This window comes from Talpa europaea (assembly GCF_964194135.1).
Source record: "Talpa europaea genome assembly, chromosome: X".
Classification (NCBI taxonomy): Eukaryota; Metazoa; Chordata; class Mammalia; order Eulipotyphla; family Talpidae; genus Talpa; species Talpa europaea.
Genome location: NC_140081.1, coordinates 54,178,785 through 54,204,852, shown reverse-complemented (window position 1 = coordinate 54,204,852; position 26,068 = coordinate 54,178,785). Strand labels below are relative to the sequence as shown.

At 35.8% G+C, this 26,068-nt stretch overlaps 1 protein-coding gene across 1 annotated transcript in view; it reads left to right on the top strand.

Moving 5' to 3' along the window:
- RPS6KA6 (ribosomal protein S6 kinase A6) overlaps positions 1–26,068 on the top strand; it is a gene marked incomplete at its 3' end in the record, with an annotated part of 242,802 nt that overhangs the window by 124,415 nt on the left and 92,319 nt on the right. The window contains exons 10-16 of the mRNA XM_084259149.1: positions 3,564–3,634; positions 3,875–3,963; positions 9,254–9,312; positions 10,985–11,087; positions 11,687–11,817; positions 23,530–23,652; positions 24,121–24,210. Coding sequence (XP_084115275.1) covers positions 3,564–3,634; positions 3,875–3,963; positions 9,254–9,312; positions 10,985–11,087; positions 11,687–11,817; positions 23,530–23,652; positions 24,121–24,210 — 666 coding nt within the window. The remainder of the gene's footprint in view (positions 1–3,563; positions 3,635–3,874; positions 3,964–9,253; positions 9,313–10,984; positions 11,088–11,686; positions 11,818–23,529; positions 23,653–24,120; positions 24,211–26,068) is intronic.

Sequence of the window (26,068 nt, the reverse complement as noted above, 5' to 3'; positions counted from 1 at the left end):
ACACACACGCACACACACACCCCCCACATCTTAATCCAATCATTGTGCTTGAGCACCTAGATTGCTTCCATACCTTGGCTTTTGTAAATAGTGATGCAATGAACATTGGAACATACATTTCTTTGAATTAGTATTTTTGCATTCTTAAGGTAGATAGCTAAGAGTGGAATTGCTGGGTGTAGTGCCAGGAAGGCACAGAGCTGGTTCTCTATGATCTGAGCATATCAGGCGGGTAAAGGAGAGTCCTGGAGCCCTCGATGACTTTCTCAGGCTTTTATTGAGCTTTTGCAGCAACCCCAGCAGGCAGGGGTGCTGGGGGGGCCAGGAGGCTGGCAGGCTGTAAGGGCCGGACTGGCCACAGTGCAGGTTTTCTGATCCCATGCAGACCGGGTAAAGGAGGAGTCAGAGTCCTCAGTGGTTTTTTGCAGGTCTTTTATTTGGGGTTCACCAGGCATATGGCAGGCAGGGGTGCTGGCTGGGGGGCTGGGAGGCTGGCAGGCCTCCCAGCCCCCAGCAAGTCTTCACTCTGTCTGGGCTTTCTAGCGTTCTTTCTGCTGCTTCTCGGCTTCTCTTTCGGCTTCGGCTTCGGCTTCTGCTTCCACTGCTGCTACTGGTGCTGCTGCTGCTGCTGCTGCTGCTGCTTCTGGCGTCCCCCCGTGACGCCGCCCTTAAAAGCACAGTCTTAGCTCAGCTGAATCCCATCTACCTATGCCCACACCCTATTCCAGGTGCCCGCCATCAGGCATGCATTCAGGACAAGGATCCATCATCTATCCTGATGGCAGAAGGGCAGAAAAGCCTGACATTTTCCTTACCCTACACAGGCCTCTCAGCCCCCGGCAAATCTTCACTCCTTCTGGGCTCTCTGGTGCTCTCTCCCCCTCTCTGCTTCTCTTGGCAAATATAAAATACTGCATCCATGGCCCATAGAAGTAAACAACACAACTGAAAATAGCAATGTAACAAAAGTGCAGGTGCCCACCATCAGGCATGCAATCCTAATGGCAGGAGTGCAGAAAAGCCTGAAAATCATTTACCCTATACTGGGTCATATGGTAGATCCAAGCTATAATATTTTAAGAAACCTCCATACTATTTTCTGTAGGAGCTGAACCAGTCTACATTCCTACCATTTGTGTAAGGTTAACTATTAATGTCTAATAATGCTAGTTCTTCCAAGTCATGAACCAGATCTTAGAGGAAAAACTTTCAGTTTTTCACCATTGAAAATAGTGTTAGCTGTAAGTTTTTCATATACAACCTGTATTATGTTGAGATATGTTCTGTCTGTCTCCATTATTTTGATGATGATTGTCATTAATGGATGTTGAATCTTATCAGATTTTTTCTCTACATCTAATATAATGATCATATTTTATCTTTCCTCTTGTTGGCATGCAAATTACATTGATGGGTTTTCAGATATTGAGTCACACTCATACTTAATTCCTTATGATAAATACCACTGGTTATAATGTATGATCATTTTAATGCATTGTTGAATTTGGTTTGCTTACATTTTTAATGGATTTTTGCATCTATGTTCATCAGGGAAATTTATCTATAAATTTCTATTTTTTGTGAGCTGTAGGGTAAGTAAAGTATCAGGCTTTTCTGCTCTCCCACCATTAGGATTGATGATGGAACCCTGTGGTCCTTAATGGATGCCAAATGATGGGCACCTGGAGTAGGGTGTGGACATGTGTAGGTGGGTACACCTGGGCTGAGAGACTGGGTTTATTAGGGCGGCATCACGGGGACACCAGGAGAGCAAAGGAAGAGAACGAGAATGAGAGAGAGCAGAATGAAAGAGCAAGAGAAGAAGCAGAACCAGCGGAGGCCACCAGAGACCACCGGGGATCCCAGAAAGAGTGAAGACTTGCTGGGCCTCCCAGCCCCCCGGCAACCCTGCCTGCCATGTACTTGGTAAATCCCAAGAAAAGCCTGAAAAAGCCACCGAGGGCTCCTAGTCTCCCTCTTTTACCCCATCTGCTCAGATCATAGAAATCCTGCACTGTGCCTTCCTGCTCCTACAGATGTCTTTGGTTTTGGTATCACAGTAATGGTGGTGGTCTCTCATAAAATGTCTTTGGAAACTTTTTCTCTTTCTCAGTTTTTTTTTTTATATCAGCATGAGAAAGATATTATTTAGCCCCCTGGTTGTAATAAATTAGAAGAGGTGTGTGGAGATTGTATCAGAATCATCTGGATACCTTAAAATATACTATTCAACTACCCAATATGTAGTTTGTTTGAATGGGAGGTGTGATTTCAATATACTATATTTCTCTCTTTTTCTTTCTGTACCTGCCACTCCCATTTCTAGTACTCTTTTCCCTAGTGGATTACTATTAACTTTAGGTATGGGATAGGGGACTAGAACTTGAGAAAGATGATTACCATATACCATACTTATTTTTTTTTTCCGTTTCTGTGACTGGGTTCCTACCTCTACATCTTTAGTCTCTTGTTAAGAACCATTACTGTAGATTTGGAATGGAATGCTGTGACCTGACAGATTGAGGTTGGAATATCAGATCTGAGAGTATGGGTATAGGAGATTGTTGATTGGGTGAGCTAAGGTGAACTCATAAATAAGCCAAGGACTAGTGTCAGTTATTGAATCTAAGTTTGAGATTAAAATATTATGGATTTCAAAACTTTTCTCTTTAATGAGCTGTAATGAGCTTCATTTTTAGACCTAGTTTTTTTTTTTTTTTTAAGATTTATTTGTTTATTTATGCAAGAAGTCGGGTATAGGCCAGATGCGCGGGAGGGTGAGAGGATTCACCAGAGACAGAGCAGGCAACAGAACTGGCAGACTGATGGAATACACTGCTAAGGGGAGCGCCAGGCGAGACAGGAGAGGTCTGCTTCACTATGTGGGACCCTCGCTGGCTGGCTAGGATTGAACCGGTGCTGCAGAGTCTGCGGACAGCTTCACAGTGTGGTGCTCAACCGCTGTGCACCAGGGGAGGCCAGACCCAGTGTTTTTTGATAGCATTAACATTCTAGTTATCTACTTTGCAATTAAATCTCTTAGGGATAATGTTTTCCTTATGTTGTATGTAACTCCATTTTTTTGTTTTTTGAAGATATTTGTGTTTTTGCTTGCATGAAAATGTCTTTGTAGCTTCTCCTTTTTTGGTTCTTGTTTTTAAGTAGGTGAGGGGAATGAGAAAGGTTAGATTTTTCCTGAGCATGTATAAATTTGAAATGATTTGTGCTTATATTTACTCTCTTATCATTGTTAATGTTTGCTTTAAGAGCATATCTTTGTTTTAAATGAAAATGTGTCTGTTTCTAAATAGCTGTGACTTAGGGAACTTAGCCTAATTAGGAATGAAAAAATAGTTTGTCATTTGTTAAAGCTTGCCTATTAGTTGCAGTTTGGTACCAGAAATATGTTTCTTTAAATGACCTAGTTTTCTGGTCCTATTTTCACCTATCATCATGTAGATTCTGCATGATTTCATGATCATGAATTACATTCCTAAGTAATTTCATTGTATATTCTAAGTTTTGCTAAATTGACTGTTTTTTTTTTTTTTGTTCATTTAAAGTTTGAAATGCTTACTGGTACTCTGCCATTTCAAGGTAAAGACAGAAACGAGACCATGAATATGATATTAAAGTAAGTCTAACACTATTTTTTGCTTTGGGAAAAATTCCTTGTTTTCAATCTTGAGAAACTTGTGATTTTAAATTGATATTCACAAAAGGCTGTTTTATGAAGTGTTATAGTCCCTTCTCTTACTATATATGGGACGTTGTTTGCCTTTGTGAAAGCATTTTCTAAAATTATTTTTTGAAAATTGTCAATTTAGTATTCTGGCTATATTTAAATTAAATTTTCTAAAATCTTCTTTTCCAGAGCAAAACTTGGAATGCCTCAGTTTCTTAGTACTGAAGCACAAAGTCTGCTAAGAATGTTATTCAAAAGGAATCCAGCAAATAGATTGGGTATTGTTTATTGTCTTCACTTTCATAATACTAAACTGCATGCTTTTGGGAGAGTGATTATAACTTCATATTATCTGACTTAAGTACATTATTGACTGCTATATAATTATACATAGAAAAATTTCAATTGTATTTTTCATTGAGGTAGCAAACATTGGTATGCAACACAGTATGTAATTCAAAGTTATAGGTTCATACCTCTTCAAATATGTGTGACCTCATCACATCCTCCACCAAGGCCCCCATAGACATCTGCCATAGTCATTGGGCCACCTGCATATTTGACTCCTCATACTTCATTCCCCCTGTAGTAGCCTTAATCCTACAGTCAGATTTCTAGTGTTTGTTTTGTTTGTTCCTTTGTTTTCTACATTTCACATAGTGAAATCATATGGTGTTTGTCTTTCTATTTCTGACTTACTTTTTGCTTAGCATTACCCCCTTCATTTCCTTCCATGTTATCCCAAGTCACAAGATTTCATCCCTTTTTATATAGCTGAATAGTATTCTATTGTTTACGTGTACAACATCTTTTTTTTTTTTTGAATACTTTTATTAGATGTTTTTTATTATGGTAAAATATATATAACAAAATTTAACATTTTTAAGTGTTCTGCCAATATGATTTAAGTACATTCAGAATGTTATGCAATCATCTCTACTATCCATTTCAACAGCTCTTTTTTTTTTATTTTTTTTGGCCTTTCTTAGATTTATTTATTGATGATTTTTAACCTATGTGGATACTGGAAATAAAATTTACATTTTCTATATGTCTGTCACAAGAGTAAAGGTTACATTCAATATTCTTATACTTGTACCCAACATATTTTTTTTTATAAATTTTATTGTTAAACATCTTTATTATCTACTTATCTTCATGGTGGGGGTTGCTTAGGTTGTTTCCATTATTGGCTATTATAAATGGTGCTGCCATGAACATAGACATGCATATATCCCTTTGAGTTAGTAATTTTTTTACATTCTTTGCATAAATATTAGAAGTATAATTCCTAGATCATATGGGAGATCTATTTTTAATATTTTGAGAAATCTCCATACTGTTTTCAGTGGGTATTGAACCAATCTACATTCCTACCAAAAGTGCATGAGAGTACCTAGCTAATGCTTGTTTCATACCCTAACCAACATTTGTTCTTTCTGTTCTTTTTGCTTTGAAATGTGAGGTAATATCTCATTGTAGTTTTGATTTGCATTTCCCTGGTAATACATAATGAAGAGTACTTTTTATGTCTGTTGGCTGTCTGAATTCTTCATAGAAGTGTCTATTTTGCCTTTCTGCCCATTTTTGTTTGGGCTATTTGTTTTCTTTTGTCTTGGGTTATATGAGTTCTTAGTAGTTCTGGGTATCACTACCTTTTCAGATATGTGATGTACAAATATTTTCTCCCATTCTGTACCTTGTCTTTTCTTTTCAATGATAGGTTTATTTTGCTGTGCAGAATACTTTTAATTTGATGTACTCATTTATTGTTTTGTTCTTTCCCTTGCTGTTGGAGTGGAGTCTCCAAAGGCATTACTGAAGCCAGTATGATCAAGTGCTTTGTCTGTTTCTTTTTATATATTTTATGGTTTCAGTTCTTAAATCCAACTCTTTAATCCCTGTTGAATTAATTTTTGTGTGTAATGTGATCAAATGGTCTAGTTTCATTATTTTGCATAAGGCTGTTTACTTTTCCCAGCCCCATTTGTTGACAAGTCTTTTCTTTCACCGTTGTATACTCATGTTTTCTTTGGTGTAGAATAACTGTCCATAAAAGTGTGGGTTAATTCTAAGTTCTCAATTCTATTCAGTTATTCTGGTGTCTTCTTTAATTTCAGTAGTGTGCTGTTTTGATTACTATAGCCTTGTTGTAAATTTAAAGTCTGGGTGTATGATACCTCCATCCTTATTTTCATTTTACTTTGGATATGTCGAGTCTTTGGGGGTTCCATTAAGATTTCATTAATTTTGTTCTGTTTGAGGAATATCATTGAAACTTTGGCAGGAATTTAATTGAATCTGTTTATTGCTTTGGGTAAGAGGAATATATTAGAAATTGAATCTTTTCCAATACATTAATCAGAATATCTTCTAATTTTTTGTATCTTTTACTTCTTTTAATAATGTCTAACCATCTTAAGTTTATTTGTAGTTATTTCTTTTTGATTCAGTAATAAGTATATGGAATTATTTTCTTGATTTCTTTCTTTTCCAGTTCATTTTCATACAGGAGTGCAACCAATTCTTGTATTTTGTAGCCTGACAATTTACTATACTGAATGTTTCTAATATTTTTTTTTTCTTCAGTGCCATTTTTAGGGTTTTCTGTGCATATTATCATGTCATCTACAAGTAATGAAGTTTTGTTTCCTGTTTCCCAATTGGAATTTCTTTTATATCTTTGTATCGACTAATTGGTCTAGCTAGGATTTCCAATACTATCTTAAAAATAATGGTTAAAGTGGACCTCCTGGGCCTCCCTGGTGGTGCAGTGGGTTGAGCACCGTGCTGTGAAGCTGTCCGCAGCCTCTGTAGCAAGGGTTTGATTCCCGGCCAGCCAGGGAGAAACCCATATGGCACATGGCGCAGCAGACCTCTCCTGCTCTGAATGTTGCTGCCCTCAGCAGAGTCTTTTGGTCCCTCTGCCTGTTCTGCTCCCTGCTCTATCTCTGGTGAATTCTCTCACCCCCCTGCGCCTCTGACCTGTACCTCAGTTCTTGTATAAATAAATATATCTTTAAAATAAAAAAAAGGTCAACAAAACTTTAAAAAAAAAAATAAAGTGGACATCCTGACCTTAGAGGAAAAGCTTTCAGTGTCACACCATTGAGTATGATGTTAACTGTGTGTTTTTTATTATATGGCTTTTATTAAGACACATTCCATCTATCCCCATTTTTTAAGTTTTCATCATAAATGTTGAATCTTATGAAATGCTTTCACTGCATCCATTCATATTATCATGTGATTTTTATCTTTTCTTTTGTTGATGTGGTGAATTTCATTGCTTCATTTTGCTTATGTCGAGCCATTGTTGCATCCCTGGAATAAATTTCACTTGGTCATGATGTATGTTCATTTTAATGTATTGAATTTGTTGGCTAAGATTTTGTTGAGGATTTTTGGATCTGTTTTCATCAGAGATATTGGTTCGTAGTTTTCTTTTTCTGTGATATTCTTTTTTTCAAAAAAAAATAAGATTTATTTATTTATTTATACAAACATTGGGTACAGTCAGAAGCGCAGGAGGATGAGAGAATTCACCAGAGCAGGGAACAGAACAGGCAGACCAATGAAACACACTGCTGAGGGGAGCAGCGGTTGCGACAGGAGAGGTCTGCGCGCCATGTGGGACCGACACCAGCGGCCAGGGATTAAACCGGCACTGCAGAAGCTGCGGGCAGCTTCGCAGCCCAGTGATCAACCACTGCACCACCGGGGAGGCCCTTCTGTGATATTCTTTTCTGCTTTTGGTATCAGAGTAATGTTAGTCTCGTAAAATATGTTTGCTGACATTCCTCTTCCTCAGTTATTTGTATACTTTTCTTTTGAGGTATCATTGTTTTACAATACCGTATATGATTCAGAAAGATAGAATTACACCTTTTAAGATATACTTTGCATACCACACACACCACAAAGGCACCTGTATTCCTCTGTGATAGTCCATTTTGACCTCTCAGACCTTTGCTCTCCACCCTCCCCCTCTCCAACTTGTAAGGTCAGTTTTGCAGTGAGATTCTATGTTTTACTTTTGGTTTGGGTTGTTTCACTCCTTAGTTTGTTTCTTTGTGTTCTTTTTTTGTGTCTTTGTGTTTCCTTCTGAATTATTTCACTTAGCGTAATAATCCCTGCTGGTTCAATGCATGTTGTCACAAATAACAACAATGCATCTTTTTTTTTTATATAGTAGTATGTATAGATTCCATTATATCTTTATTTGTCTTTGGGCAGTTAAATTGCTTCCATAGCTTGGCTGCTATACATACTACTGTAATGAACATAGGCATAAATATATCCTATTGAGTTAGTGATTTTACATTCTTCAGGTAAATACCTAGGAATGGAATTGCTGGATCATACAGTAGAGCTCTGTGGAGGTTTCTCAAAATATGATATGATTCCCATCCCCAGACCTTTAGAAGAGTTTGAGAAAGATAGTTATCATTTCATGTTTGAAAGTTTGGTTCAACTTACTACTGAAACCGTCTCATACTGGGCTTTTGTTGTTTTGGACACTCTTGATTACCTTTTCAATTTTATTGGTTGTAATTGGTATGTTCAGGTTTACTATTTCTTCCTGATTCAGTTTCAGAAGGCTCTAAGCCCCTAAGAATTTCTCAATTTCTTATAGTTTAGACAATTTATTGCATATAGATATTCATAATAGTCTCATCATATTCTATTTCTGAGGTGTCTTTTGTAACTTCTACTTAATTTTTTATTCTATTTATTAGAGTTCACACCTTTTTTTTTTTCTTTTGAGCCTACCATTGTTTCTTATTTTCTCAATAAAATAGCTTTTGGGTTCATGGATCTTTTGCACTTTTATTTCCTTTTCATTTATTTCTGCTCTAATTTTATTATTTCTTTGCTTACACTGACTGTTTTTGTTTGTTTATTTTCTAATTCTTTAAGTTTCTGTATGTAAGTATTTCAGTAAACATTCTTAGGTTCATGATTTAAAAATGGAGTGGTCTAGTTATTCAAAATCTCTGTTTATTATATCATTGTGTATATCATATGGATTATCTCTTTTGAAATAATTCACAGAATACCTTCTAATATAGTAAAGCAAACCTTTTAGTTATTTGAAAATAGATATTTTCTACTTTCCAGTTTTCTTCCAGTTAAATAATGTGTCCATAACTATTTGGGTTCATAACCTGGATCTAGGTATCATTCTCTTGTCCTGTTGATTTACTTGTGTTGAAATTTCACTCTGTTGTTTTGTACTTTTTGGTTTTACATGTAAGTACACCTTCATAATTTTAATTATGAAGAAAAGAAAATGTACTTAAGTTTTAATATTAAACATGATTTTGATTTGATTCAGAAGGTACTTCATTATTTCTTGATACCCAATGTGAGTCAATATGAACATCAGTTTTTTCTATCATATTAAAATGACAATACTGATTAATAAAATACTAGCTAAGAATTCATAAACTTTCACTTCAAGGAATCTATGTAATATGTGTACTCTTGTTTATAGATAACAACTTTAAATGCAGGTGGAATGATTAAAATAATTATACCAATAAGAAAATCTTTCCATTTTCATAGGTTCAGAAGGAGTTGAGGATATCAAAAGACATCTTTTTTTTGCAAATATTGACTGGAATGTAAGTTCAATAGAAATGTTCCTATCCTTGATAGGAACAAAAGCACTGATGAATAAATAATCATATATGGAGTTTTGGAGTTTGCTGATAAATGTAACGTATGTAGTTTATATTTAGTATGAAATTTTAGGTATAGCATGCTATGGAAGTTACCTTGAACCAGTAGATGGGTGGATAATAGTAATTAAAGTTTAATGATAAGTTGTTCAATTTTTTGTGTTAAATATGGTTAATATTCTCCCCTATTCTAGGTTGGGGAATGTGGAAGAGAAAGTCAAAAGAGGATGAATTATGAGGCAGATTCTTATAGAAAATTTTTCTAAAGAATCTAAGATACTTAATTTCAACTGTTTCTTCATCATGTGTTAGAACAAATTAAATTTGCTGAAAAGTGAATATCTTTGTACAGGTATTTCTCTAAGTTTGGAGATGACATAAAAAAAGAAACTGAAATTCTGCTATATCATGTATACAGTTTTTTTTTTTTAATATTGCAACTTCCAGACTAATACAATTTCCATAGAAAAGGTCGATTTTTTGTCATTTATTTTACAACATCGTTTTATATATTTTATGTACTTATTTTATTAATCATCGTAGGTAAGCATTTTTGGTTATCTTTGGTATTAGTTTTGAAAATTTTTCAAAAGGAAAAATATCACTTTGATTTCTAGGGTAGATAGATATACATAGCTAGTATTCTTAGACCAAATCATTATTTCCTCTGCTTTGTAGAACAAGTTTCAAAAAGCATATATTTTTATAATTTTTTTTTACCATAGTAAAATTGCAACATAGCATAAGCTATTCATGTTAATACCTAAAAAGGCTACTCAGTGGACATGTTGCATGGGAGTCTGCCCTTTGTCATATCTGTGTGCATTCCTTTCTTGGTGTCATTGTGTCACTTTTTTTCCCTAATACTTAGCTAGGTGAAATGGAAGTTCTCCCCCCTCCCACTGTTTTTATATCTAAATAGTTTCTGTTCACTTTTCTTAATTAAAATAACAATGGAGTGGCATATTCACATATTAAAATAAATGAAAATCCCTTTAAAGTAATTCTCTATTAATTTTCCCCCACCATGGGATTGTGAGCTTTTCAGTAGTTTTCCCCAAAGTAAATTTTCTATATTGTAAGATTTTTTTTTTGTATTACTTTGATGTCAAGAACATAACTTAGGAAATTTTTGTTAGACAAGATTAAATATTTTAATACTATAACAAGAGCCCTAAACATGCATTCAATGCCTGCTTTTATGTGAAAACAAATTATTTAAGATGAAATAATGTGCTTCTAAAGATAATTTGTTTATTTTGAAATTCTTGATTGGTATTATTTCAGTATGGTAACAGTGTGATATATTCTGTGTGTTTATTTTACCAGTGAGAATTCAAGTCACATTTTGATAACCAAAATTGAAAATTATTACTCCTTGTGAATGGAACATGTAGCATCACTGCTGTGTTTCCTGGTCTCAGTTGATTCTTTACATTACCCCTCAAGTTTTTAAAATTTATTTAAAATATATCTGAAACTTGTTGAAGTGTAACTTATGAAATTATGAGTATTCCAATAAGGCCTGTGAATATTATGTTCTGCTTTCTCTTGGAAAGTATAACAATTTTTAAAGTGTTAGTATGTTTTTGTATTATCTCGTTGTTTCTTCTAGAAATTATATAAAAGAGAAGTTCAACCTCCTTTCAAACCTGCTTCTGGAAAACCTGATGATACTTTTTGTTTTGATCCTGAATTCACTGCAAAAACACCTAAAGGTAACACATGTTTATATATAACATCAGGGTTTTTATCCAGTTACATGGTTAAAAAAATAAACTACCTTCTTAAGTAAAAACTAAAACTAAACTTGTTTGTGGAGGATTGGTTTGCTCTTAATGAAAATGGGGATTCTATATACATTACTTAGGCACCTATCAAGTAGAGGCTTTAAATGGAAATAATCTTCAAAGGAGTAGGACATAGGGTAAGGGTAGAAATTGCTTATGTTTCTTGTTTTAAAAATATTTTGACATGCAGGTAGTTTAGATTGGGGGGGTAGGAGATACAGCATGAGATATTTTACTCTTAATAATTTACTTTTAGCACCATCTTTTTCATACATTCATTGAGCAAATATTGAATATCTATTATGTACTTATCAGTGCAGAAGCAGAAATGAACAGAACAAACAAAAATTGTAATCCACGTCCAGTTTGTTTAATGTAAGGAGACTTAATATACTATAAATCAAATACATAATAAAGTATTTCTTATAGTGGCATTTTATGGTTTCCTTTGTGTTCAAAGAAATGCTGATATTTTGCATCATATAAGTCTATGTAGTTCTAATTAAGTATAATTATTTGGACATTAGATTCTCCTGGTTTGCCAGCCAGTGCTAATGCTCATCAGCTCTTCAAAGGATTCAGCTTTGTTGCAACTTCTATTGCAGAAGAATATAAAATCACTCCTATCACAAGTGCAAATGTATTACCAGTAATTCAGGTACATTCCACTTAGATTATTCAATTTATTTTGTGTTATTTAAAAGTTTTTATTAAGCACATATTTTAAATGCTCAATGGGGAATTTGCTCATTTTATTTTAATATTATTTAATATTTCCCCTCCACCTTCCTTTATTTCCTTTTATCCCTTTCCTTCCTCCCTCTCTCTTAACCTCAGAGCCTTCAAGATGATTTTGATGTCCACTGATTTTTGAAGATTTTTTATTACAGTATTTTTTATTACATTATTGATTGTTATGCTATGTAAATGTCTAGTATTTGTTTTTGTCCTTTTGACATGCTCTGCTACACATAATTCTCTCAAATTCCCTCCATTTTGTCAGACTTTAAAATGCCTTTGTTAATATAAATTATATAATTTTGTTGCAAATAGCTGCATTGCATTCTTATGCTTATATAATAATCCATGTTGTGTATATACTGTGTCGTCTTGATCAACTCATGCGTTAATGGACATTTAGGCTGCTTCCATGTTGAAGCTATTGTAATTAATATTGCTATAAACATTGTGGAACATACAGTTTTTATATTTAATTTTTAATTAATTATTTTAATTGAGGTTACATTAGAGTATCCCCATCAGGTATGCACCATCATAATGCACCCACCATCAACTCACCCATACTCCACCACCACAGACCATTATGCTTACCTCTGTCTCTGTTCTTTTTCCACCCCCACACCTCCCCCCTTGTTGTCTCAGTTCTGTAGTCAACTATCAAGGGTTAATTTTTAGCTTGTCTTTATCTGACTATTAATTTAGTTACTTTACATTCCATATATTGGTGACACCCTCTAGTATTTATATTTATACTTCTGATTTAATTCACTTAGCATTATCTTTTCCAGCTCCATCCATGTTGCTACAAGTGACATTAATTCATCTTTTTTGATCACTGAGTTTTACTCCACTGTGTATATTTACCATTATCTTCTTGATCCACTCATCTGTTTTGGGGCACTTAGGTTGTTTCCATAGTTCAGTGATAAACAGTGCTGCAATAAACATGGGAGTGCTAGTTTCCTTTCAAATTAGTAGTTTTGAATTTTTTGGATAGGTGCTTAGGAGTGGAATTACTGGGTTGAATGGCAGACCCATGTTTAATGTTTTGAGAAAACTTTATGCTGCTTTTCATAAGGGCTGAACCATTTTGCATTCCCATCAACAGTGTAGGAAGGTTCCCTGTTCTCCATATCCTCACCAGCATTTGTTTCTGGTCTTTTTAATATGGACCATTCTCACAGGTATGAGACTGGTATATCATTGTGGCCTTGATTTTCATTTTTCTATTACTAAGTGATTGTGAACATTTTTTCATGTGTCTGTTGTTCATTCTAATGTATTCTTTGGAAAGATGTTCATTTAGTTCTTTTGCCCATTTTTGATTGTATTATTTCTTTTGTTTTTGTAGGATTTTATGAATTCTTTGTATATCTTTGATATCAGTGCTTTCTCAGATGTATGGTATACATATACTTGCTCCCATTTAATAGGGTGTCTTTTCAGTTTAGTTATGGTTTCTTTCATTGTGCAGAAGCTTTTTAGTTTGATATCGTCCCAGCTATTTATGTTCTTTTTGTTTTGTTTTGTTTTCTTTGCTGCTGTTAGGCATATCGGTTTTTGTGTTGACTGTTCATTTGCTTTGTATATACACCCAAGAGTGGTATTGCAGTCATCTGGTAATTACATTGTTAGTTTTTAAGGTATTTAGATTGATTCCATAATGATTTTACCATTTTATCCCACCAACAGTGTAACAATTTTCCATTATCTCTACATCCTCTCCAACACTTACTGTTGGAGGTCATCTTAATATATTCAATTCTCAAGGGTTTGATATAGTATCTCATTGTAGTTTTAGCCTGAGTTTCTGTTATTATCAGTGACAATGAATACTTTTTCATGTCTTCTGGCCTTCTAGATATCCTCATTGGTGAATTGTATGTTTATATTGGTTGTCCATTTATAAATTAGGTTGTTTATTATTGAATTATATGAGCTTGTTTATATATGTTGTATATTAATACCTAATCAGTTATATATTGTGTAAATATTTACTCCCCTTCAATAGGTGTCCTTTTAATTGGCTTGCGTTTTCATTTACTATATAGAAACTTTTTAACTTGAGGTAATCTTAATTATTTATTTTTGTTCTTAATTCCATTGCTATAGGGATTGGGTCCCCAAAAGTATTTTATCGTTGATGACATGGGACGTATCGCTAATGTTTTCTTCTGTGTATTTTATTGTTGCACATGTTATATCTAAATCTTTGATCCATTTGAATTTTATTTTGTTTATGAGGTTAGCAGGGGGTCCACCTTCATTCTTCTAGGTGTGGCTTTCCAGTTTTCTCAGTGCCACGTATTAAAGATACTGTCATTTCCCCATTTTGTGTTCATAGCTGCTTAATCATAGATAAAGTGCTGGTATGTACATGGATTTATTTCTGGCCTTTCAATTCTATTCCATCAATTCATGTATATACCCAGTACCATACTGTTTTTAGTACACTTGCTTTATAAAAGTTTAAGTTAGATAATATAATACTTCCAATTCTCCCCTTATTCCCCTGAGGATTTCTCTTGCAATGTGAGTTTTTTGTGGTTCCATATAAATTTCAATATTCTTTGTTCAACTTTTTAGAAAAATATTGCTGGTATTTTGATGGGGATTACAATAAATTATGTATCCTTTTAGTCAGGATAGTCATTTTGAATATATTGAACCATGAGCATGAGATATCCTACCATCTCCTTATTTGACTAAGTACTTTAGTAGTATCATGTAGGCCATGTTTTAAAGGTCTTTTTCTTTTTTTAAGATTTATTTTTATTTATGTATAGAAAAACTGGGGTGTAGGCCAAAGGTACGAGGGTGATAGGATTTGCCAGAGACAATGGGGAGCAGAACAGGTGGCTATACTGAAATACAGTGCTGAGGGGAACAGTGGCCGAGATAGAGTGGTCTGCTTCACCATGTGGGTTAGCTCCCTGGCCAGGGATCAAACTCATGCTGTGGTCACTTGATAGTGCTGACACTATTTGCACCACCAGGAAGGCCCCTGGACTTTTGCCTTCTTAATTAGGTTGACTGCAAAATGTTTAATTATTTTCTAGGCAATTGTAGATGAAGTTATTTTCTTCATTTATTTTGCTTCTTGTTCTTTGTGTGTAAGCTATGGGTTTTTATATGTTGATTTGTTTAACCTCCACTTAACTCTATTCATTTATTGTTTGTAGTAACTTTTTGATGGAGTGTTTTGCATTTTTTATATAATATGTCATCTGCAAATCTTAATAGTTTCACTTGCTCTTTTTTGACTTTATTGCCTGTGTTTTTCTGATAGCACTGGCCAAAATCTCTAGTACTAAATAAAACAGAAGTGGTGACAGTTGACATCATCGTTTTACTCCTGATCTTAGGGGGAAAACTTTCAGTTTTGCACCATTAAGTATATATTGGCTGTTGATTTGTGACATATGGCCTTTATTATATTGAGGTAGGTTTCTTCTTTTCACATCTTGTTTAGAGTTTTTTTCGTTAATGGCTGCTGAATCTTATAAAATACATTTTCTGCATCAATTTCTAGCATATTATTATCTTCTCTTATTTTATATGATATAATACATAGATTGATTTATCCATATAAAGGCATCTTTGCATCCCTTGTTAATCCCACTGGTCATGTTGAATAATCTTTATGACATACTGTTGCATTAAATTCACTGGTATTTATTTAATTTTTGCATCATTGTACTTCAGGGATATTGTCTTATAATTTTCCTTTCTTTTTAAGATTTATTTATGATTCAAGAACTGGGGTACAGGTCAGAGGTAGGAGGGGGTGATGAGAGGATTCACCAGAGACAGATTGGGGAACAGAATAGGCAGACTGACTGAAATACACTGTTGAGGGGAGCAGTGGGTGAGACAGGGGAGGTCTGCTGTGCCATGTGGGTAGCTCCCGGGCCACCCGAGGATCAAACTCGTGCTGCAGAGGCTGTAGATAGCTTCATAGTGCTGTGTTTAACCCCTTGTTCCTCCAGGGAGAGCCTATAATTTTCCTTTCTTGTGCTGTCTGATTTTGGTATTGGGTGATGCTGGCATCATAAAATATATTAGGAAGCATTCCTTATTTTATTTTTGAAAAGTTTCAGCAAGGGCATTTAGTCTTATTTAAAGATTTGATAAAATTCATTCTTATTCCAGATTGCATGCTCTTGGTCAGGTTGTTCAATTCATTTGTTCTTCCTGGTTTTGTCTTGGTAGATTATATTGATGTTGAAATTTGTCCATTTCTTAAAGGCTATCAAATTAATTGGGACAGAATCATTTATAGTAGTCTGTTATGATGCTTTGTATTTCTATGTTATCTGTAAGGTTTCTCTCTTTCATTTGTGATCCCTTTTATTAATGTTTTCTATTATTTCCATCATTCCAGTAACAATGGGTCTTAGTCGTTTCTCTTTTTCATGTTGCTTTAGGTGCAGGATTAGAGTGTTATTGTGTTTTTTTTTTAAGATTTATTTATTTATTTATACAAGAACCAGGGTACAGGCCAGATTCACAGGAGGGTGAGAGGATTCACCAGAGACAGAGTGGGGAACAGAACAGGCAGACTGACGAAATACACTGGTGAGGGGAGCAGCCGGCGCGACAGGAGAGGTCTGATGCACCATATGGGACCCTCCCTGGCTGGCCGGAATAGAACTGGGGGTGCAGAGTCTGCGGACAGCTTCACAGTGTGGTGCTGAACTGCCTGAGCCACCAGGGGAGGCCCTATTTCTTGCTTCTTAATGTGGGCCTGTATTGTAATTATCTTCCCCCTGAAGACTGCTTTTGTTGTTTCTCAGAGATTCTGGTAGTTTGTTTCATCATTTTCATTTGTCTCAATGCATTTGTTAATTTGAGCTTTGATTTCCTCTTTAATACAATAACTTTTAAATAGCATGTTGTTTTGGCTCCATGTATTCATATGTTTTTCTGTTTTTGTCTGATAATTGATTTCTAACTTTATGACATTATGGTCAGAGAGAATACTATGTGTAAATTCTATCTTTATAGTGTTATTGACATTTTACTCGTGTTCCAAGATATGGTCTATTCTTACAGATGTTCCTTGCAAACTTGAAAAAAAAATGTGCACAAAGTGGTTTTTGAAAGGACTGTTCTATATATGTCAGTTATAACTATTTAGTCTAGCTGCTCACATAAGGCAATTGTTTCCTTATTAATTCATCATCTAATTGATCTGTCCATTCTTGTAAGTGGGTTATTAAAATCACCTAAAATTATTGTGTTATCAATAACTCTCAAGTTCTGTTATTAGCTGTCCTGTGCATCTCCATGTTCCATCATTCAGTTCATATATATTTGAGTTTATTTTTTCTTGTTCTATTACACCCTTAATTATAATATAATGTCCATTTCTGTCTCTTATTACTTTGTTAATTGGAAGCTTATTTTATCAGATATAAGTATAGCTATTACTGAGTTTATTTGTCATTTGCTTAAAGTCTTCCAGTCTAAGTATGTGCTTGTCTTTGTTGGTAAGGGGAGTTTCTTATATACATTAGAAAGTTAGACTTTGTTTTTAAATCCATTTCATCACACTGTATCTTTAGACTGGTGAGTTCAGTCTGTTTACATTTAAGATTATTGAAGCAAAACTGCTGTTTGTCATTTTGTTATTTTATTTTTTTGAGTTTTTTTATTTGTCTTTTTTAATAGTTTTTGAGGGCTTTCTGTTATCTTTTGTTTAAATTCCTTTTCTGTTTTCTTATGTGTTACTTCTATTAATTTTCATTGGTGGGTTCTACTAGCATTAGTAAATGGTGAACTATTTCTATCACCCATTGGATGGTCTAGCTTCTACCCCATTCTGATGGGTCATATTTTTATTCTCTTTGTCTTCCTCCATGTTAAGTGGTTTAGGTGTCTGTTGCCTCAATATTTGTTATTCTGTTGTGTTATAATAACCCTTTTACAATTTCTTTCATATGAGGTATCATATTGACAAATTCTTCTAATTTCATTTGTGCTTTACAGTGAAGTTTCATAATCCTATGTCTTGCATGTTAATCTTTTTTTTTAAAGATTTATTTATTTATGCATCTAAGAACTGGGGTAGAGGTCACAGGCTTGGGGGGTGGGAGGATCCACCAGAGACAGAGTGGGGAACAGAACAGGCAGATTGACTGAAATACACTGCTGAGTGGAGCTGCAGGTGAGTCAGGAGAGGTCTGCTGTGTCATGTGGGTTGCTCCCTGGTTGGGGATCGAACTCGGGCTGCAGTGGCCCTCGACTGATTCATAGGCTGTGTCTTAACCCCTTGCGACACCAGGGAGGCCCTTGCATGTTAATCTTGCTGGGTAAAGGATACTTGGCTAGAATTCTTTTTAAGTATTTTATTTTTTTTAATTATTTTCTAAATTTTTTTACATCATTGTTCATTTTTAAACAATATTTGCTTCCCCTCATCCCCTCAGGTGTAGTCCCCATAGAATTTCCTTCACCAATGCACCCTTGCACCATCACCTCATTCCCCTGTGTTCCTCCCTTCCTCCCTCTGATCCTGCCTCCTCCCCTGTAGTAGGTATCTGATTTATAATTGTCTGTTTTTGCTTTGTTGTGTTTTGCACTGTTATTTTTTTACACTAATGTCTTATTTGGTTCCCCTATATTCCTGCTATAAGTGAAACCATCCGATTTTTTTTTTCTTTTTCCCCCCTGGCTTATTTCACTGAGCATAATTCCTTCTAGCTCCATCCATGTTGCTGCGAATGACATGAGTTTATCTTTTTGATTGCTGAATAATATTCCACTGTATATGTATGCCACATCTTCTTGATCCAGTCATCTATTTTTGGGCATCTGGGTTGTTTCCAGGTTTTAAATATTGTAAATAGTGTTGCAATTAACATAGGGGTACAGGTGTTCTTTTGAATCAATATTTTTGTGTCCTTTGGGTAGATCCCTAGTAGTGGAATTGTCAGGTCATATGGTAGATCCATTTTTAGTAGACTGAGGAACCTCCAGACAGCTTTCCATAGTGGTTTGCAGTCCCACCAGCAATGTAGGAGAGTTCCTTTGTCACCACATCCTCACCAACATTTGTTGTTGCTTTTTTTTTTTTTATTTTTTTTTTTTTGGATATGTGCCATTCTTACTGGTGTAAGGTGGTATCTCAATGTGGTTTTGATTTGCATTTACCTGATGATAAGGGATGTTGAACATTTTTTCATATGCCTGTTGACCATTTGCATTTCCTCTTTGGAGAAATGTCTTTTAGGTTCTTCTGCCCATTTCTTGACTGGATTGTTTATTTTGTGTTTGTTGAGTCCTCTGAGTTCTTTGTATATCTTTGTGATCAGTCCCTTATCAGTTGACTGGGGTGCAAAGATTTTTTCACAGTCAGTGGGGTGTCTCTTTGTTTTGGTTACTGTCTCTTTCGCTGTGAAGAAATATTCCAGTTTGATGTAATCCCGGGTGTTTATCTTTTCCTTGACTTTCTTTGCTTTGTGTGATGAGTCTTTAAAGATGTTAAGTGTGATGTATGTCTTGTGTGTTTTACATATATTTTCTTCTATGTATTTTATGGTTTCAGGTTTTATATCCAGTTCTTTTATCCATTTTAAGTTGATTTTTGTGCACAGTGAGTGGTAGTGGTCTAGTTTCATTTTTTTGCATGTGGTGGTCCAGTTTTCTCAACTTCGTTTATTGATAAGTACTTTAAATAAATCCCGGGCCTCCCCTGGTGGCGCAGCAGTTGAACACTGGGTTGCGAAGCTGCCCGCAGCCTCTGCAGCGCCGGTTCGATCCCTGGCTGCTCCACGGCCACCGGAGGAGGGTCCCACATGGTGCGCAGACCTCTCCTGCCGCCTGCTGCTCCCCTCCGCAGTGTATGTTGGTCCTTCTGCCTGTTCTGCTCCTCACTCTGGTTCTGGTGAATTCTCTCACCCTCCCGCACTTCTGACTGTACCCAGTGCTTGTATAAATAAATAAATAAATAAAAATAAATAAATAAATCTTATATATATATATATGTATATCCCAATCCCTTGGTGCTTATAATTTTCCTACCTAAATATCTGCTAACAGTCTGTTTGGTGTTCACATTTAGGTTACCTCTTTTTTTCTCTTGAAGTTTTTGATATTCTGTGCTTGTCATTAGTTTTCAACAGCTTTATTATAGTGTGTCTTGTTATGAATTGGTCTTGTACTATTTTTGGTTGGACTCACTGGACCTCTTAGATCGCAATATCTAGTTCATTTCCCAGATTGAGATTGTTTTCACTAGCTATTTCTTTAAATTAATTGTCTGGATTTTTCTTTTTCTTCTCTGGGACCCCCATTATGTGGGAATTATGTTCTATTTGTGTGTTTTTCAAAATTGTGTTTTTCATCTCATTAATTCTCTCCATTGTTTCTTTTTGTCTGCTCTTGGGGCCCTCATCTGTATTTTTAAATTGGCTATTATTTATTTATTTATTTTTAAAGATATTTATTTATTTATACAAGCACTGGGTACAGTGAGAAGCGCGGGAGGGTGAAAGAATTCACTAGAGTCAGAGTGGAGACCAGAACAGGCAGATTGATGAAGTACACTCCTGAGGGGAGCAGCGGGGGGCAGGAGAGGTCTGTGCGCCATGTGGGACCTTCCCCTGGTGGCCAGGGATCGAACCGGTGCTGCAGAGGCTGCAGGCAGCTTCGCAACCCAGTGCTCAACCGCTGTGCCACTGGGGAGGCCCTGGCTAGTATTTCTTAACTTCATTATTTCTAATCGAAAGTGCCTCATATTTTACTTCATTATATATATATATATATATATATATATATATTTCTTTTTACATTCTAAAAACATTGTTAAGCAGTTACCTTGAACTCCTGTCATCTTTTGTAGTTCTGATGGGTTAGGGCACCTCTAAGGTTTTTATTTGTTCAGCATTTGTAGTGTGTTCTTTTGTCTTCTAATTTTACTTTCTTTATGGGATGTAATAGGAATAGATTTTCAGATTGTCCTCTTTGCACTTATTACAGTAATCTGAGGACTGGCACTGGCAGTGTAGAAGAGGACTAGGGTAGTAGGGCACCAAAGGATCACCTTCAGTAAGTTTAAGAATTTCAAGTTTCTATAGTATTTTGGATGCTAGAATTGTGTGGTGAGTGTCCTTGGCTATGCCCTTCTCAAGACCAGGTCCTCAGCCTTAGTGTCTCTTTTAGTGTCTTGTCTACTTCCTCTTTAGGCTATTTTAAATTGCTAGATGCCACACTTGGCATGGATTGTAGTTGGTATGAGGTCATGGACTAGGGGTTGTTTTCTTTCCCAGGACAGAGACTTATCCTGCAATGTTTGCTCATATTGTTGACAGGAGCTTAAACTCTATATAGTTTGTTGAAGTGGTTTTGTTTTGTTTTAGCTCTGGAATTGGGGGTTGGCAACTGTTTGAATTAGTTCATCCCAGGCATTGAGCAGGAGAGTCTATGAGATGCTCTGACCCGGTTCTTTGGGCTTATTCATGTTCTGACTATTCCATATAAGAGCCTAAGATCCATTTTTTGTATTTTGAGGATCCTCCACTCTGCTTTCCATACTGGCTAGACCAGTTTGCAATCCCATAGCAGTGTAAATGGTTTCCTTTTTCTCCATCTTTGCCAGCATTTGTTGTTGCCTTTTTTTTTTTTTTCAATATGGGCCATTCTCACTGGTGTGAGGTGGTATCTTACTGTGGTTTTGATTTGCAATTCTCTGGTTCTAAGTGATGTTGAAGATTTTTTCATGTCCTTGTTAGCCATTTGTATTTCTTCTTTGGAGAAGTGTCTTTTTAGCTCTTCCCATTTTTTGACTGGGTGGTTTTCTTATTTTTTCTTAACCTGTGTAGTAGACTTATTGTAGAGTTTTGACATCAGTCCCTTATCAGTTGTATGGGGTACAAATACTTTCTCCCATTCAGTGGGGTTTCTCTTCGTTTTGGTTACCTTCTCTTTTGCTGTACAGATGCTTTTTAGATTGATATAGTTCCAGCTGTTTATCTTGTCCTTCATTTTATTTGCATTTAGAAATGAGTCCTCTTAAATGTTTCTAAGAGTGTTTTGCCTATGTTTTCTTCTATATGTTTTATGTTTCCAGTAATTTCACCCTTGGAATTTACCCAAGGACACAAAAACACTAATTTGAAAAGAAACCGGCACTCCTATGTTATTGCAGCACTATTTACAATAACTAAGATATTGAAATCAGCTAAATACTCCAGAACAGATGACTGGATCAGGAAGATGTGGTATATATACACAATGGAATACTACTCAGTGATCAGAAAAGATATACTATTTGCAGCAACATGGATGAAGCTGTAAGGGATTATGTGGGTGAAATAAGTCAGAAGGAAAAAGAAAAATATTGAATGGTTTCACTTATAGTTGGGATATAGGGAAACTTAACAAAGGGTCAGGAAAAAGACAAAACTTGCAGGCAGACCCTAGATCTGAGGCATACAGCAGGGGAGGGTGAGGGAGAGGGGTCAAAGGTGGGAGGAAAGAACACAAGGGACTATGGTGATAGTTCACTAGTGCTGTGGTGATTAGAATATTATGGAGACTACATCTGATGGGGGAAATCTAATAGTGTACAAAAATGAAAAACAATATAAGATAAAAGATTTAATCAATTAATTAATTTTTAAAAAGAGCCTCAGGGGGCTCCCTGGTGGCACAGGTGGTTGAGCGTCGCGCTGTGAAGCTGTTCGCAGCCTCTGCAGTGTGAGTTCAATCCCAGCCATCCTGCAAGAATCCCGAATGGCGAAGCAGACCTCTCCTGTCTCGCCCACTGCTCCCCTCAGGAGTGTATTTGGTCATTCTGCCTTTTCTGTTCCCTGCTCTGTCTCTGGTGAATCCTCTCACCTTCCTGCGCATCTGGCCTGTACCCCAACACTTGTATAAATAAAAAATAAAAAAATCTTAAAAAAAAAAGAGCCTTAGGCTCAAGCCAGCAATCTGAGGTCTGTGGCCCCAGCTGTATGTGGCTCTTCAAACAGCTGCTGCCTCCCTTTTGTGATTTATATTGCCCTGTTATCACTATACATAAAGTTTCTACTGTTTTCTGCCAGACTGTTGCTCCTGCTGTGTGCTGTGGTGGTGTAGTGGTGTATTTTTTCCTGAAGAGTTTTTGGCTTTGTTTTACTGCAATTTATTTGTGGGTATCTGAAGGGTGTGAACCCAGAATCTTCACTCTGCTACCACTTCATTGGACTCCAGATTATCCACTTTAGGGCTAATTATTTCTTTTGGTTATTGCTACTGAATGTACAATATTTTTAAAGAGGTTGTTAACTTCTTCATTGTTTTCTCTATCTAGTAATGAATGAAAGATATCTTCATATGTTTTGGAAGCAAGCAAAATGTAGTAACCTTCAGTTATATTTATATAATCTCTTTTTGCAAAAAAATGGAATGGCGATGTATAAACTACTTGATTTATTGTACTGGCTTTGGGGAATTGGAAAACCTACAATTTAGGATTAGTTTAGTAACTGCTTTAACCATATATAAAAACTGGTGAAACTGCTCTAGAATGAATTTTTCTTAATTGTTTAAAGATTCAAAGTTATATTTAGTAGAAAAGATAAACAAACGTGAAACAATTTTGTTCTCCTTAGTATTTTACTTTTTTTTTTCTTGCAAAAAACAGATAAATGGAAATGCTGCACAGTTTGGTGAAGTATATGAATTGAAAGAGGATATTGGTGTTGGCTCCTATTCTGTTTGCAAGAGATGCATACATACAGCTACCCACATGGAATTTGCAGTGAAGGTATTTTCTCTGTCTAACTTTTTTTTTGTCTTATATATGTAAGTTAATTGCACATTGAGACATTTAAGTAGAGCAAGTGGATATAGCAGAGCTAATATGATCTGAAAGAGCTCTTGAGATTTAATATTTTCAGTTTGAATTTCTTTTCAAGACTATTTCAGAGGGATGGTGTTTTTCATGAATGTCCTGTTTTCGAACAATTTTATTTTAGTGTAGTATGTTAAAATCGAGCAGTTGTGACACTTGCTATCACATTTGGATCACATAAAATGTTAAGGAGAGTACTGTATTTTAAATTAATTTTCAGTTATAGGAAATTTTTAAATGTTAAAATAATATGACAGTTACCACTCTTGAATTTTAAATATTTGCTTAAAAATATAACCAAATTGCAAATAGTCCATTTATTTTGAGATTACAAAATCATAATTTGTTTTCCTCTGAGATTTTTCTTATCTTACTTCTTAGATCATTGACAAAAGTAAGAGAGATCCCTCAGAAGAAATTGAAATTTTGATGCGTTATGGACAACATCCCAACATTATTTCTCTAAAGGATGTAGGTATTTAAACATCTCTGTATCAACTAACCTAGTTATGACTTAGCTATATTTTTTATTGAAACTTTTTCTGTTCATGGTAAATTTACTTTCAAGCCACAAAATCTCATGACTCCTAAATTTGTCACTTTTTTTCCCATTATGATTCTACTCCTACCTTTTTTATAACTTCTAAAAGGAACTATGATTGTTGGTAAATGCAGGTTTCCTGAAGTCTTGGGTATATGCTGGCTGGCTAACTAGTTAACATTATAACCAGAAGCATTTATTTATTTATTTTAAAGATTTATTTATTTATACAAGAACTGGGGTACAGGCCGGAGGCATGGGAGAGTGAGAGAATTCACCAGAGACAGAGCAGGGAGCAGAACAGGCAGACAGACCAAAAACACTGCTGAGGGGAGCAGCAGGCAAGACAGGAGAGGTCTGCCACGCAATCTGGGTGTCTCCCTGGCCGGCTGGGGATCAAACCCGCGCTGCAGAGGCTGTAAACAGCTTCACAGCACTGCACTCAACCCACTGTGCCACCCGGGAGGTCCCTAACCAGAAGCATTTATTATTCTTTAATGCTATAAACAATAGAAGATAAAGGAGATTGGGAATTGCCAGATTCTGTAAAATTTTACTTTCTCAATTGTCTACTAATTGGCTATAGCATTATGGATTACTACTTGAATAAAATAGCATTAATCTGTAGTTTTTTAAAATGAACATATAAGTCATGTTAATAAATATTATAGAATGTTGACATTTCATGTGAGAAAATAATGATCTTTTCTCTATAGAGAAGAATATTAATCCTCAGCATGATAATTTTATTTCTGATAATATATGCATTTTGATTTAAATCTTTAAACAGTACTCTGTGTGTATCTCTGAGTAAAAGATTATAAATATTTTTATTTTTTATATTTAGTTTTTTTAATAAAGTACTTTGTAATATTTTTAAACTATCGAATTTCTCCCCTCAGTTGTGGTCACTGTAGCTCTCCCACCACCAAAGTACCCATAATCCTCTAACATAATCCATTGTGCTCTCTTCATCCCACCACAGTAGTGTTTTGTTTTATTTAAGATTAATTTACTGTCAGTGGGAGAACTGTGGTAACACACCTGAGGGGAGAAATTATTTACAGTCCAAAATTAACAATAATGTAAGAGAAAGGTGCTTCATTTAAAAATAAATTAATCTGAAATACACATTTTTATTTATTCTTCTTAATATAGTATTTTTTTTTTTCAACTTTTTTAAAAGATTGATTTATTTATGCATACAAGAGCTGGGGTACAGGCCAGAGATGGCGGGGCAGGGGAGAGGATTCACCAGAGACAGACTGGGGCACAGAACAGGCAGACTGACTGAAATACACTGCTGAGGGGAGCAGCGGGCAAGTCAGGAGAGGTCTGCTGTGCCATGTCGGTTGCTCCCTGGCTGGGTGGGGAATGAACTCAAGCTGCAGAGGCTGCAGATTGCTCATAGTGCGGTGCTTAACCCCGTGCACCACCAGGGAGGCCCTTAATATAGTATTTGAAGTCAACAAATACTTGAGTATCATGTCAGGCAGTGGACTGTGTGGAGGATATTTTTCTGTGACATTGAAAATATCCATTATATGGGGCTTTCCTGGTGGCGCAGTGGTTGAGCGCTGGGTTTCGAAGCTGCCCGCAGCCTCTGCGGCGCCGGTTCAATCCCCAGCTGCTCCCCGGCCACCGGAGAAGGGTCCCACATGGTGTGCAGACCTCTCCTGACGCCTGCTGCTCCCCTCAGCAGTGTACTTTGGTCCTTCTGCCTGCTCTGCTCCCCACTCTGGCTCTGGTGAATTCTCTCACTCTCCCGCGCTTCTGACTGTACCCAGT